Below are 16,440 nucleotides of genomic sequence, written 5' to 3'. Positions count from 1 at the left end.
TTTTGACAATGTGGCCCATAGCAAACCATCCCGGGTAGGCACATATGCTTGTGTGAAATGTGATGTTTGTTGACATATATTGACATGCTGTGATTTTATTCTTCCTGATGGTCAAATTCATTCTATCACACATAGAGTCACTTGTCAAACGATAGGAGTGGTATTCTTAGAAAAATGCTTATGTGGGTGTTTTTATGCAGGCAAAACCAAACGTCCATTCTATAAACGTATAAAGGATCACACTACTCCAATTTCAAAACGCCTCATCGAGACTAGCAAAAATTGGAGAAGAAACTGTTCTATGGTATGCGCATATACTAAATATATGCAAATGCTTGGCAAATGGTCTATATAAGGACCTATTGGAAGCTGCAGCTTAACTGTACCACATAACTATAGAAAAATAGGGAAAATTAAAATAAACTGTGCTAAACCAGTAACATACAAAATTAATAAGTGTTATAAATTCACCTATGTGCTAAATCGCAACCGCCACATCAAATGGCCAGAGCAATGCGAATACCACAGTAACCCCTCTGTGATAAACCCATATATGTGTTAGACAATAAATCTAAACTTAAATATACTCTATAAATGAAGGCACCCTGGACGATGTAACTCTATTACGAAACGCGTAGGGGCGAGCGACACGCTGACGTCACCTCGTGTTAGTGATTGGAGGATCCAGGAAGGATGGGTTTGTCCGTGTGTGTGCTGACCGGCGCACCGGACTTGAGGCTTCTGTTTTCTTTGCGTATTGTAAGTGCACTATTGTATTTTATATTGGAATAGATTGAAGGTTTTACACTATTGGAGACATTATATTTTTTTCATGTTGCTCATACGTATCCACGAGTCTTGGGTTATATGAGATAAGCTGAAGATGTTCGGATAAGCAGTTTATATGATGGAGATGGTGCATTAAGGAGATCAGGAGTAGGGATGAGCCGAACACCCCCCGGTTCGGTTCGCACCAGAACTTTCGAACGGACCCCAAATTCGAACGAACTTTAGAACCCCATTGACGTCTATGGGACTCGAACGTTCGAAATTAAAAGTGCTAATTTTAATGGCTAATATGCAAGATACTGTCCTAAAAAGGATTTGGGGACCTGGCTCTTGCCCCAGGGGACATGGGTCAATGCCTAAAATGTTTTTAAAAATGGCCGTTTTGGCAGGAGCACTGATTTTAATGATGATTAAAGTGAAAAAAAAAAAGTGAAATATTCCTTTAAATATGGTGCCTGGGGGGTGTCTGTAGTATGCCTGTGAAGTGCCACGTGTTTCCCGTGTTTAGAACAGTCCCTGCACAAAATGACATTAAACAGAAATAACATCATTGAAAACTGCTTGCGGTTTTAATGTTATATCTGGTTCCTGCAATATGGTTGAAAACCATTGAGAAAAATGGCATGGGTAGCCCCCCCTGCCCATTACCAGCCCCTTTGGGTCTTGTACGCATATCAAGGGGAACCCTGTACCCATATTAAAAAAAGGAAATGCGTGTGGCCCCCAGGCCCTATATACTCAGAACAGCAGTATACAGGCGGTGCAAACAAGACAGGGACTGTGTAGGTTTGATGTGTTAAGTTGAATCTGTTTGTAATTTTCAACTGGTACATTTTTAAAGTGTAGCTCCAGTCAAAAAAACTATTTTTAAGCTTTTTGGAAAACATAGGGAAGGGTTATCACCCCTGTATAATTTGTTTTGTGGTCCATCTTTTTTCGTCTCACTTGCTGTTGTCTCCTTCCGTTTGCAAGTAGGAGATGTTTGTAAGTTGGATGTTTGAAAGTAGGGGCCTGCCCTATATGCTCTGCAGAAATGGCGGAACAAGGTGTTGGTTTTGCCACAACATTGTAAGCCCTCAAAGTGACTCTTGCTGGGCGCTGGAGCGCCCTGCTGTGAACGATTATATCAAGAATTGTAATTACATGCCATTGTTGAACAGTGGTAGAAAAATTTACCTTTGGTGGTTGTGGTGCTGGTGCCACAACACTATAAGTCCTCACAGTTACTCTGGGTGGGCACAGGAATGGGCCCTCCTGTGAAATATTATATCAAGAATTGTAATTACATGTCCCTGTTAAACAGGGGCAGAAAAATTGGGCCTTAGGCACTGGTGCTGTTGCCACGACACTGCAACCTCTCCCATATACTCTAGTTTTATTGCAGGAATTAGCCCTGCTGCAAAGCATTGCATCAAAAATTGTAATTAAACGCCCCTGTTAAACAGGGGCAGAAAAATTGGGCCTTAGGCACTGGTGCTGGTGCCACCACACTGCAACCTCTCCCATATACTCTAGTTTTATTGCAGGAATTAGCCCTGCTGCAAAGCATTGCATCAAAAATTGTACTTAAACGCCCCTGTTAAACAGGGGCAGAAAAATTGGGCCTTAGGCACTGGTGCTGGTGCCACCACACTGCAACCGCTCCCATATACTCTAGTTTTATTGCAGGAATTAGCCCTGCTGCAAAGCATTGCATCAAAAATTGTACTTAAAACGCCCCTGTTAAACAGGGGCAGAAAAATTGGGCTAATGGCATCACCCAGAACCAGAAATGTTCTTCCAACATATCAGCGGAGGAGGAAGAGGATAGACAATCAACATAACAGGACAGTCACTCAGCATCAGCATAGGCAGTCTTGAAGGGGTGTGATTTTTTAAAAAAAATTATTCGGTTACATCAGCTTCAGGTGCTTGGTAGCTGTGGGTGATCCAAGACTGATTCATCTTGATGAAGGTCAATCGATCAACTGATTCGGTGGACAGGCGCACCCTGTGATCGGTAACAAAGCCACCAGCAGCACTGAAGGTGCGTTCCGAAAGAACGCTGGATGCAGGACAGGCCAGTAGCTCAATTGCATACTGTGCAAGCTCTGGCCAGTGATCCATCCTCAAGACCCAGTAAGCCAGAGGATTTTCGGTGGGAAAGGTGTCCAAGTCTGACCTTGCCCCTAGGTATTCCTGCACCATGTAAATCAGACGCTGGCGATGGTTGCTGGAACCGATCATACCTTGGGGCTGCGGACTAAAAAATTGTCTGAAAGCATCAGTCAGACAGCCACCTTCTCCACCGCTCCTTCTGACCGATGCCTCAGCAACACGTTGTCCAGGACCAGGAGTTTGTAACCTCCCAGTCTCTGGGAACGCGTTGCACAGACCTTTCTGCAAGGCGTCCCGGAGATGTCTCATCCTCTGCTCCCTCTGCGATGGCAAGATAAGGTCGGCAACCTTACCCTTGTACCGTGGATCAAGGAGAGTGGCCAGCCAGTAATGGTCCCTCTCCTTGATCCGAAGAATACGAGGATCCTTCCACAGGCTTTGCAGGATCAGGGAGGCCATGCAGCGTAGGTTAGCTGAGGCATTCGGTCCGGAGTCCTCTGGGTCACTAAAGGCAACATGATCCGCAGCTACCTCCTCCCAGCCACGTAGAAGTCCACGTGTTTCTTGGGACTGTAAATCATCCCTACAAGACTGCTGCTGCTGCTGATGCTGAGTGCCAGCCTCCACCTCCATGCTGACACAATCATCCTCCTCCTCCTCTTCCTCCTCCTCATCCTCTTCCTGTGTGATGGGTGGCACAGCAGGAACACTGTCTGGATAAAGGGGGCCTTGAGAGGCAAGGAAGTCCTCCTCTTCCTGCCTCTGTTCTGCCTCAAGTGCCCTGTCCATTATTCCACGCAGTGTATGCTCCAAGAGGTGGACAAGAGGTACAGTGTCACTGATGCATGCACTGTCACTGCTCACCATCCTTGTGGCCTCCTCAAACGGTGACAGGACAGTGCATGCATCCCTGATCATGCCCCACTGGCGCGGTGAGAAAAAACCGAGCTCCCCTGACCCTGTCCTGGTGCCGTAGTCGCACAGGTACTCATTGATGGCCCTCTGCTGCGTGTGCAGCCGCTGCAGCATGGCCAACGTTGAGTTCCACCTGGTGGGCATGTCACATATAAGGCGGTTCTTGGGCAGGTTCAACTCCTTTTGGAGCTCAGCCAGCCGAGCACAGGCATTAAATGATCGGCGGAAATGCACACAGACTTTCCTGGCCTGCTTCAGTACATCCTGTAAGCCGCGGTACCTGCCCAAGAACCGCTGCACCACCAGGTTAAGGACGTGAGCTACACAGGGCACATGGGTTAGTTGTCCCTGTCGGAGGGCGGAGAGGAGGTTGGTGCTATTGTCACAAACCACCATTCCTGGCTTCAGCTGGCGTGGCGTCAACCACCTCTCGGCCTGCCCCTGCAGAGCTGGCAAAACATCCGCCCCAGTGTGGCTCCTGTCCCCCAAACAAACCAACGCAAGCACGGCATGGCATCGTTTTGCCTGCGTACTTGCGTAGCCCCTGGAACGCCTACGGAGCACCGCTGGTTCTGAGGACAGAGCACTGGAAGAGGCCATGGAGGAAGAAGAAGAGGAGGGGGTGGAGGAGAGAGGTGTGTCACAACCAATAGTAGCATTTTGGAGGTGTGGTGGCGGAACAACCTCCAACACTACTGCACCTTGTCCTGCATCCTTCCCAGCTGCCAGAAGAGTGACCCAATGGGCCGTGAAAGACAGGTAACGTCCCCGTCCATGCCTGCTGGACCATGAGTCAGCGGTAATATGCACCTTACCGCTGACCACCCTGTCCAGCGAGGCAAGGACATTGCCTTCCACATGCCGGTAGAGAGCCGGAATTGCCTTCCGTGAGAAAAAGTGGCGTTTGGGGATCTGCCACTGAGGAACCGCACATTGTACAAACTCACGGAAGGGGGCCGAGTCTACCAACTGAAAAGGCAGCAGTTGAAGTGCTAGCAATTTAGCCAAGCTAGCATTCAACCGCTGGGCATGTGGATGGCTGGGAGTGAACTTCTTTCGCCGGTCCAGCAGCTGGGGCAGGGACATTTGCCTGCTATAATCGGACGTGGGTGTACCGCTAGCAGAGTTCCCGGAAGCACTTGGCTGTGACACACCTAATTCTACACCTTCATTCCTCTCAGAGCAGGTTTCAGAGAGGACTGAAGGTCTAGTGGGGTTGGAGATGCTAGCTGATGAGGAGCAAGGAGAGGTCCGCTTTGTTCTTTGGTGTGGGTCTTTGAGGTACGCTTGCCAACGAGCTGCATGGCAGGTCAACATATGTCTGGTCAAGCATGTGGTGCCCAAGCGGCTGATGTTTTGGCCACGCAAGATGCGCTTGAGACATATGTTGCAAATAGCAGCGGTGCGATCTGATGCACTCGTCTCAAAAAAGGCCCACACTAAAGAACTTTTAGAAAAACGCGCAGAGGCAGCGCCCTGCACAGGCGGAGCTCTGCGGTGTGATTCATTCGGTGTGCTGCCCCTAAGCTGGCCCCCGGAGGGCATCCTGCCTCGTTGGACATGTGCCTCCTCCTCCTCCTCTCTCCTACCAGGCACCCACGTGGAGTCAGTGCCCTCATCATCCCCTCCCTCTTCATCGCTGGAGCAAACCTGGCAGTATGCTGCAGCTTGTTGAACATGACTGCCAGATTGCTGTCCTTCTTGAGCATCCCCTCTCTCTGCGCTCACGCTACTGCCTTCCTCTAGCTGAGTGTCATCATCAGAGCCCACAAAAGACTGGGCATCCTCCTGGAGCATGTACCCAACACTGTGCTCAAAGAGTTCAGGAGACTACTCAGGAGGACGTGGTGGGTCTAGGGAAGGAGTCACTGATGATGACATTGAGAGGAGGGAAGACGATGCGTTGGCAGCTGCTTTGCTAGTACCCTGAGACTGGGTGAGAGAGGATGAGGAGGATGAAGAGGGCTTGGTCATCCACTCTACCAAGTTGTTGGCATGTTGCGGTTCAACATGTCCAGCTGCCGAAAAGAAGGACAAGCGTGTCCCATGGCCACGTGCTGATGACAATGCACCGCGTCCACGACCAGCACTGTTGTCTCTAGACACAGAGCCTGCTTGCCCTCTTTTATCGGCTCGCGCCTGTCTGCCTCTCCTTGGTGGCCTTCCAGACATGGTAATGGCCTGAAGGGAGTTGGGTAAAACAGCAGTGTAATGGAGCCACACAACACCCACTAAGCCCTGCAGATGGCTCTATTAGAGAACAGCAATAAAGGGTAGATACAGGTGTATATTGTGCTGGAGTCACACAACACCCACTAACTCCTGCAGATGCCTTTATTATAGAACACCAGAGATAAAGGGGTATACTGTAATTGAGTCACACAACACCCACTAAGCCCTGCAGATGCCTCTATTAGAGAACAGCAATAAAGGGTAGATACAGGTGTATATTGTGCTGGAGGCACAAAAAAACCACTAACTCCTGCAGATGCCTTTTTTATAGAACACCAGAGATAAAGGGGTATATACAGATGTATACTGTGCTGTGCTGGAGGCACACACAACTTCCAATAACTCCTGCAGATGGCAAGTGGGCTCAAATAGAGAAGAGCTATGTAGGTGGATATAGCGGTGTGTACTGGGTACAGAGCACGCAGACAGCACGCACAAGCTCCTAACACTGCTGACTGCAAGCTCTATTATAAAAGATAGATCACTAGCTATATAGGTGAGGTGAATATAGCGGTGTATACTGCAGTCAGGGCACAGACAACAACCACTACACAACAGCAAGATCGAAAATCGGCCGAAAACGATCGGTGTGTACTGTGTTGAAGGTACACAGAACACCCACTAACTGCTTCAGACACCAACACACTACACTAGGCCGCCGCGCTGGTGGCCTTATATAGTGTGGGGCGTGTACTACACAGCCTGAGCTATGATTGGCCACAGGCATCCTGCCTGTGGCCAATCATGGCTCTCCTCGCTGCTGGCGCTGTGATTGGCCAAGCATGTGGGGTCACAGTGCATGCTTGGCCAATCATGAGCCAGCAATGCACTGCAATGACGCAGTGCATTGTGGGCCGTGAGCGCCACACGAATTTGGCGCGAACGGCCCATAACGTTCGGAGTTCGCCGAACGGGCCAACAGCCGATGTTCGAGTCGAACGTATGTTCGACTCGAACGCGAAGCTCATCCCTAATCAGGAGGATCGTTTTGAGAACTCGGGAAAAACACATTATTTATGCATGCTTTCTGTGACACTCTGTAACTTGGGGTCACAGACTTCTGGTAAGAAGTGAATCTTCACACATTGGTGGTGGATCGCACACAGTTCACAAGTGGAGGAATCTGCTGGTTTTTCTTTTATTGGAGGACTTTTTAGTCTACTTTATTGTCAAATATGCACAGGTGGATGGAACGCAGTTGGAGCGCACGCCACGTATCCACCGAACGGTACTCGCTGTTGGCTTGAGTCTTTTCGCCATAAGGGCTCTATCCTAGGGGAACTTACTAATAATATAGATGGTTATAGAACAGAACTAATCTGGGGATATCGCTCATTAACATCATCTCCATCGGAGCGATTTATATTACTCAAGATTGTTCGTGTTCCCTAGGACAGAGAGTCACTAGCATATATATTTTTTAAGTTTGTTTTTTATATATATATTTTTATTTTTGTTTTTTTGGGGCTGACATCTATGAAATGGATCAATAACCCACGGAGCATATGTGAAGTAGAATTTTTTGGTGGACTGTGTTTCCATATTGACTACCATTTCTTCTTATTTTTTATCATATGAATTTTGTTTTTTACTTTTTGTGGAAATAAATGGTTTTTTTATACGGATTACACTATGGAGATTATGATTTCTTTCTTATGAGGATATAAATGGAATTTCCTTCTGGATACGAATGATCATATAATACGGGCCAAGGAGCTGGATTCCTTCAGATTTGATTAAAGGCGAATTACCCCTGCAGGGGTGTATTCTTCTGGTGAAGGGAGCACGGAAGTCACTTTGAAGATTTCACAACAAGCACAAAAGTCATTTCTTGAACATTTATTGTTGGACTTACATTATTGAAGACTTTTGGACAAGTGGACACTAAATTATCATTTTGTTGGGGGGTTTTTTAATTATCTAATTTTTGTGTTTTTTTCTTTTTCTTTTTTTTTCAGTTTTACTTTATTTTTATTTTTATTTTTATTTTCAATTTTATTTTTATTTTTATCTTTATTTATATTTTTTCTATTTTTTATTTTTATTTTTATTTTTATTTTTACATATATATATTTTTATTATATATATGTTTTAGGTCTTGTGATTTACTTTGGGTATTGGTTGTGATATAAAATTTGCACTTTATTATCTTGATTTTTGTGATATATATTTTGCACTCTATTATTTTGATCTTTCACTTGGATTTAACGCACTTTATACTTTTAAGAGTTTTCTGCACTTTTATAGTAGATTTATTTACTAATTTTGCTGGAGAAATCACATTTAATACTCATGCGATTTTAAGGCTAAGGCCGCATAAAGTATGACTTTTTTGTTATTTAGATGTTCCTTACAGAATTTACTTATAATCTTTCTGGTATATTTTGGAGTTTTTTAAACACTGTTAAAGAGTATATCAGTTAATATTATACTCACCATAATCGTGTCTGAATCGCATTAGGTTAATCCATGCGATTGATATACGATTTTGGCAGAGGTCACTTGTGCTTTTGTTTTTTTACACTGAACTATAGTTAGTGGGTTCTAAAGGATTGTACTGTGTTTCTCATTTGATAAGGAGCGAATATCTTTATGTGATAGTAATTGGACATATGAGACTACTAGCTGTGAGAGATAGGTTGGTGTTTTATTGGACTCGCTGGCATTTTGTGGATTTTTTCGTCTAAAATACATTTCTTTTTAAGTGTTTAGAATTATTATTATTATAATTTCTTCTGATAAAAGGTAGCGCCATATACCCCAGTTGCCAAGCCGTATTTATTGTTGTAGAAACCCCGATTGGGGATTTTCTTCTTTTTTGGGGGGGCTGCAACCTATAAATATACATATATATATATATACAGCTTTTTGAGCCCACTGCCTGGTTTTGTCTATCCCACACCCAGATTTGATTAGCGCGGTTTCTTCATCCTTTACAAATATGCACGGGTGTTAGCTTTATTTTTGAAATCACCTGCAATTTGACTTTATGGTAATATTTATCACCTTTACAGTAATTCTTTTTTTGCACGTTTTTTTATATTCATTTTGATGTTATTCTGTTTTATTCACAGATGTCATTATTCATTTATAGAGTATATTTAAGTTTAGATTTATTGTCTAACACACATCTGGGTTTATTTTAGAGGGGTTACTGTGGTATTCGCATTGCTCTGGCCGTTTGATGTGGCCGGTGCGATTTAGCACATAGGTGAATTTATAACCCTTATCCAACACTTTTCTATTCATTTTGTATTTTACTGGTTTAGCGCAGTTTATTTTATTTTTGCCTCATGGAGACTGCCATTAGACGACATGTGGGATTAGAATACAATTTTAATATAAATGTGATTAAGTTTATGGCCCTTAAACATGTGCCCAAACATGTGAGGGGTGGAAACATTGATCGTACCTTGCTACAATTATAAACTTGCTGGATTTATCATCTTAATGCTACCACATATCCATGCTTGAATGAGTATATAAGTTTCAAATCATTCTTATAATTTAAAATGTGATTTTGTACTTGTGTTCTATTTGGCTATTAATGCATAATAATATATTATTATATGATGATTTTTTTATGCTTCTCTCTTCCTTCCCTACTGGTAGTTTTCCCACTATATGTCTGTTGACTGATGTTACTGTTTAGTTGTTATGATAATATTGCTCAAGCAGTAATTATTTGTTTAAATTAAAATATAGATTTGTTTATGTTTGTGAATTATCATTGAAAGACAATATGTCATCGTATTACATAATATAGAGTGTATTGTAGTTTGAACAGTGGCAGTGCATCCATTAAGGGCGCACAGGAACCGCCTGTTCTCTCCAGGCATCCCCTCTATGTAAAATACATAGATTTGTGCATCTATCCATGGCTACTGTAGCCACCCCCTATTCAAGTGTCTGGCCTCTTTTCAGAAACCGGACACCTGAATTACAGTGGCGGGGGTGGGCTCTAATAGGCTTCAAAAAAGGTGAACTGCAAGTGCAGAGCATTGCACTCACAGTCCACCCAGGCGTGTTAGAAAAGCAAATTAATATTTGCTTTTCTAACACTGAACCGCCTCTCCGCCAATCAGGAGGCGTGGATCTAATACCTGTCACCTGATTGGCTGAAGGCAGGGGCAATCCCATTGGCTGCCTAGCAGAACAGGAAGAAGAGACTCAGGGAGGACACAGGAGCCATCGCCTGACCCGCGCCACCCATCCCACAGCTTGCCGCCTTCACCCGTTGCCTAACCCACCACCCCTTAGGGTAAGTACCAAGCAGATAGTGGGTGAGCGAGTGGGGGGTCACAGTGGCTGCATATTATGGGAACAGAGGCTGCATATGATAGGCACAGTTGGCTGCATTCACTGGGCACAGTTGGCTGCATATGATGGGCACATTTGGATGCATTTGCTGGGCACAGAGGTAGCATATGATGAGCACAGTGGCTGCATATGATGGGCACAGTTGGCTGCATATTATAGGCACAGTTGGCTGCATATGATGGGCACAGTGGCTGCATATGATGGGCAGAGTGGCTGCATATTATGAGCACAGTTAGCTCCATATGATGGTCACAGTTGGCTTTATATGATTGGCAGAGTGGCTGCATATGATGGGCACAGTTGGCTGCTTATGTTGGGCAGAGTGGCTGCATTTGATTGCACAGTGGCTGCAATTGATGTTTTTGTTTCAGTATTTTTCAGTTCGTTTTGCGCCCCCCAAACATTTTGAGTACCAGCTGCCACTGAATTTGAATAATTTGGTTTTATCATGGAATGTTCTGTTCTTAATGCTGCACATCTAATGGAGGTTCACTAGTTTTATTAATATGTGCAGCAGTTTTCTTTAATCAATAGAGAGTATGGGAGCTGTTCTAGTTCTGTCTACATTGGTAGATGGTGGGCATTGCTTGTGATTGCATGGATGTCCAGGGTCTCTGCTGGATGATCCAGCAGATGCCCACTCTGGCCGCTTGCCGTGGGCCAGTGGGGTCTCCATCTGAGCCCTCCTGTGCTGTGCATGTATGTCACTTTGCAAACTCGAGTGAGCCCTGAGCTGTTTGTTATTGCGGGGGTTGGCTCCGCCTGTTGTTTGTTTATTTGCAGGACATGATGGTGATGTCATCTGGCTCCTCCTCCCTTGCCCTCCGTATGGACTCTTGAGTCTTGTAGGCGAGTGGAGGGCGCCACCTATTGGCGAATCTCTCTTGCACTCAATCAGTGATGTCAGATCGAGTGGGGGATACATAAGGCTGGCTTTCCAGCATACCCAAGGAAGGGGGACAAGTCAGCAATTCGTTGTGTCAGCTGGATATCCAAGCAGATGCCTAACATACAATATTTGGAGCAGTTAACTTTGTAAACAGGCACATCATTAAATTGGGTGAGGAGGTTGGCTAGGGCCAATATTTAATGGGTTGAATTCATAAGGCCAATTAGTACGTCGTCAGCATAAAGTCCTATTTTATGAGGGGTACTACCTATTTGTATGCCATCTGAAGGGGTGTATTATAATTGCCTCTGCCAATGGCTCCATTTTGATTATCTTTCTTATCCCTTCTGGTGCTGGATGGTACTGTATGTGATTACAAAAGGTATACAGTTATTTGCAGGGTTTTTTCTCTTTGTATTAAAGTAGATTTTTTTGGGGGGGTTTTCAAGTCTGTGTTTATTTTGTTGATAGTTTTGTCCTTGTAACCTTTCTTATGGAAAGAGTCTGCTAGTGTTCTTAGACCCAGTCAGTCTTCTGGGTTCAAACATTATCGGTGGTATCTGATAGCCTGGCTGTGTATGATGGCCTGTTTAGTGTGTTGGGTGTGAAAACTGGAACTGTGGAGATAGTTGCATCTGTCAATGGATTTCCTGTATATCAAACTGTGAAGCTCGTCATTCCTGATGTATATTTTGGTGTATAGGAAGTTGACAGGTATGTTTGAATGATCCATTTTTATTTTGATTTAACAGTGAAAAATGTTGATCAATGAGTAAAACGGTTTTAGATTTTCTTCACCTCCCGTTAATATGATGAAAATATCATCAATATAGCAAAAGTATCATTATGGCTTTTGTTGTAAGCTGTTCACTAATTGGTCCTCCAGGTCAGCCATAAATAAGTTTGCATTTTGGGGGTAACATTTTGCTTCCCATAGTAGTACCCATGCACTGAAGATAGATGTCATTGTTGAAAGTGAAGTAGCTCTGTGCAAGAATGAATTCAATGAGCTGTGTAACATCCACACCAGTGTATTTGTGGTTTGGTGAATGTGATAAGAATTGGTAACATGCAGCCAACCCATCCTTGTGAAGGATGTTACATTACAGAAATTCTACATACAGTGCCTAGAAGTGGCTAGAAGTGTATTTGGTGGTAATTGTATGTGGTTGAGCTTGAAAAATTTGTTGTGTCTTGCAGGAAACTCGCAGTATTCATGACTGGTTTTAACATTTTTTTCTATGAGGTCTGAGATTTGTCCTCAGACAAGTGTATTCATACCTGTTATGATGGGTCTGCCTGGATTTCCTGGCTTGTGAATCATGGGCAGCATGTAAAAGTTCCCAATTTCTGGATTGTTTGGAATCGCTTTGACAAGTTCTGAATGTAGGTTGGTAGTGTTTTAATGAGACCTTTTAATTGTTATTAAAATCTTGGGTCCAATCATAATCCAGTTTTTTTTTGTAAGTGTTATTTTCCAGCTGCCTTTGGGCCTCTCGTTTGTATTTGTTTGTATTCATCATAATGACATAATGACATAATGGCATAATGGCAGCACAGTGGTGTAGTGGTTAGCACTCTCACCTAGCAGTAAGAAGGGTCGCTGGTTCAAATCCCAACCATGACACTACCTGCCTGGAGTTTGCATGTTCTCCCTGTGCCTGCGTGGGTTTCCTCTGGGTACTCCGGTTTCCTCCCACACTCCAAAAATATGCAGGTAGGTTAATTGGCTTCTGTCCAAAAATTGGCCCTAGTATATGAATGGGGACCGTGGATTGTGAGCTTCTTGAGGGTAGGGACCAATGTGAGTGTACAAGGATAGGGACAATTGTAGACACTCACTCAGGTTGAACTGGATGGACTGGTGTCTTTATTCAACCTAACTAACTATGAAACTATGAGACTTCTCCCCTTTATCTGCTGCTTTGATGGTGATGACCTAATTGGTGAAGGAATGTATGAAAATTTTCCTCTGCTTCTGCTGGGTGGATATCAAGGATGTAACTTGCAGTCTGAAGTTGCCAATATAGGTGTCCAGTTTGAGATTGCGTCCTTGTGGAGGTCTAAAGTTGCTGTTTTTTATTTCTTTTTGTCACACTCCATTGTCCTAGGATTCCTTTTATTACTGTGAAATTATTCTTTGAGCCTTATGCCACGTACACACAATCGGAATTTCAGCCCGCAAAAGACCGATCAGAGTTTTTAGTCAGGAAATGTGACCATGTGTACGCTCCATCCGACTTTTGCTGGCCGAATTCCAAACAGCAAAAGATTGAGAGCATGCTCTCAATTTTTTAGGAAAAGTCCCTATCCAAAAATGCAATTGTGTGTGGCTATTCATATGTGCAGAAAAACGTACAAGACGGAGGCTATTGGCTACTGGCTATTGAATTTCCCTTTTCTAGTCCTGCCGTATGCATTGTACGTCACCGCTTTCTAAACGGTTGGAATTTGGTGTGATTGTGTATACGCATGACAGTTTCACCGGAACTCTGTCGGAAAAACCTTTGGGGTTTATTCTGATGGGAAAACCGATCGTTTGTATGCGGCATTAGTCTCCTGAAGAATTCCTCCATATCAGACAATAACTTTGTCCCTGAAGAAGTCCTATTACGAAGAAACCGGCCGGTTAAAGGCATCTTTTCCTGTTTTCCTGTTTGGATTGAACCCGTTGTTTTGGCTGATGACGTTTTTTCTTTCAATGTAATGGCATGTCAGTGCATTACTTGAATAAAACCTAATTTTAAGGATTTACACTATGTGGCGTTTATCTCTTTGCTGATACATTCCATTGGATACTACGATCTGAGACCAGAGGAGTATCGTTTTCCATGGGACAGTTGGATGATCACTCCTGCTCTTTGTATGCTAAGGAACAATCGTGGATGGAGAATATGAGATTTAAGAGCCCCTTTTGACTACCTAGGAGAATTGATGCTGTTTTGAAAACAAACAGTGGTCACACCAAATATTGATTTGATTTGGATTTCTATTTGTTAACTTTCCATTTTGTTAATAGATAAAAAATATTAACACTTCTATTTCTGAATGCATTCTTAACTTACAGCATTTTTTTTCACACATGCCTAAAACTTTTGCACAGTAGTGTGTGTATGTATATATTTAAAACTTCAAATAGTTGCCCAAGCTATTATTTGTACATAAACAAAGTAGTAATGTCTGAAGCATACAAAGAAGGCTAAATCATGTGACTTCTAAATTCATACATCCCCTTGCAGGGAAAATGTGGCGACCGGACTGGTTTCTTTCCAACAAACTTTGTGCAGAGGGTTCGGCTGGGGGAGACCGTCTGGAAGAGCATAAAGACTTTCCATGGGGTCAAAGAACAAGGCCAGCTTACACTGAAAGAAGGACAAGTAAGTGTATTTCATAAGACCACTAAGTGCTGCGTCTAATAAAATGGACACTTTCTTTAAAAATGTCTGAAGGTGAAACTGTGTTGTGCGTGTAGCACTTGGTAAATTAGATTCTCTGTTATGCACTTCAACTCCAAGAATAACCCCAGCCCCTGCAAATCTGTTTATTGAGTTTTAAAACACTTAACAGAAAACAACATACATTGGTCATGGCGAGTGTTAACTTTGGTACGCACAAAATTATGGTATAAGGCAAACTGTTACATGAAATGCAGTAGTGAATTAAGGCATCACAGTGGTCTCCACAGGCCGGCTCCATGGGTAGGGGGACAGCGTGGCGCTAAAACTTGCATCTCAGAAATATAGGTTACGTTCACAATTGCAAATTCTTATTCCTTAGCAGAAGGTAATGGGTTAAGTAGGGTGTGAATCTGAGGCCATGGAGGCGTCCGCTAGCCATTTGGACCAAATCTTGTCATATTTTTGCAGGCAATCCCTATTAGCATAACAATCTTTGTAAAGAGGCAGGCTGTTGTTGACCAATTGTTTCGACAAGGAGGGAGGATGAGGAATAGGCTTACACCAGCTGAAGGCTATGGCGTAAAAGAGAAGTAGCCCGACCAGGGTGCAGCGTGCCACAGTAGGAATTATTTTCTCTATCAAGCCCAATATACAAATTTCTATGGAGGGTTGGGGCGATATGGTGGTGACCTGTGTTATGACCTTTAATATCTCCTTCCACTAGTCAACAATGGATGGGCAGGTCCAAAAGATGTGAGTAAAATCACCAGGTATTTTACCACAGCGCCAGCAACCCGGGGGGGGGGGGGGGTTCATTTTGTGTAGTCTGTGTGGGGTAAAATATGCGCGATGGACCATTTTGAACTGTATTAGTCAATCTCTCGGGAAGACCAGGAATCTGAAAGGGAAGTCCCATATGTCATCTCAATCGTCATTGTCAAAGTTGGGAAAGTCGTGTAACCATTTGTTTGAGTTTTTCCAAGGGATGGAGGGAGGCCATTATCAAATGAGAGTAAAGTCTCGAGGTGGGCTTATTTCCACATCCGGACTTGAGGAGGTCCTCTAATGTTGACTGGATGATCTGGAGGGGGGAACTGGAGAATTGGCGACCGAAGGCACGGGAGAGTTGTAGATATCTAAAAAATAACTCTGTGGGATATTGAAATCAGAGATTCATTTCGGGAGTGGAGCTAGAGATTGATTGGAGATTACTTGGTCCACCATTTTAATGTTGAATTTAGTCCAAGCGTGGGGCTCGGGTAGTTTGTAGATATGCTCCAGGGTGGGGTTCAACCATAAGGGGGCAGCTGGAGAAAGTGCATTTTTAGGGTATCTTTCAATTTGCATGCAATGTGGTGCGCATGGAGGGAGTCAGCGGGTATGGGGCCGTTGGGTCACGGAAGAGTAAAAATTTCAGAGCTTCTAATGATTTCACCACCGCCGCTTCAACCAAGGTGGCGGGGTTTGTCCTATCTGGAGTGAGCCACCAAGCCGCTGTGGCCAGAAAATATTTATATAGGTCAAGGCACGCCAGTCCTCCCTGGGAGGACGGGCATGTAAGTGTTGACCATCCGTATCTGGGGGACTGGTTTCCCCAGATAAAGGAGGCGAAGAGACTATGTAATCGGGAGAAAAGGGATTTGGGAATCCATTGTGGAGATTGGCGAAGTAAATACGTAAATTTGGGTAGGCTTTTCATTTTTATCAGATTTATCCGACCTAGCAACAATAAGGGTAGTGACTCCCCTGCCTTCAGTCTCAGCTCTGTCTCCTGAACCACTGGGGCTAGATTCAGGGGCA

The 16,440-nt window shown here is 44.0% G+C and overlaps 1 protein-coding gene across 1 annotated transcript in view; it reads left to right on the top strand.

Moving 5' to 3' along the window:
- STAC2 (SH3 and cysteine rich domain 2) overlaps positions 1 to 16,440 on the top strand; it is a 1,207,844-nt gene that overhangs the window by 1,077,020 nt on the left and 114,384 nt on the right. Inside the window, exon 10 of the mRNA XM_077459468.1 lies at positions 14,482 to 14,619. Within this exon, the coding sequence (XP_077315594.1) occupies positions 14,482 to 14,619 (138 nt within the window). The remainder of the gene's footprint in view (positions 1 to 14,481; positions 14,620 to 16,440) is intronic.

The sequence above is a fragment of the Lithobates pipiens genome, unplaced genomic scaffold (assembly GCF_037356315.1).
Source record: "Lithobates pipiens isolate NorthernLeopardFrog02 unplaced genomic scaffold, aLitPip1_a1.2 Scaffold_28, whole genome shotgun sequence".
NCBI classification, from domain to species: Eukaryota; Metazoa; Chordata; class Amphibia; order Anura; family Ranidae; genus Lithobates; species Lithobates pipiens.
Note: the sequence above shows the minus strand (reverse complement) of the source record. Positions and strands in the feature narration are given on the sequence as shown.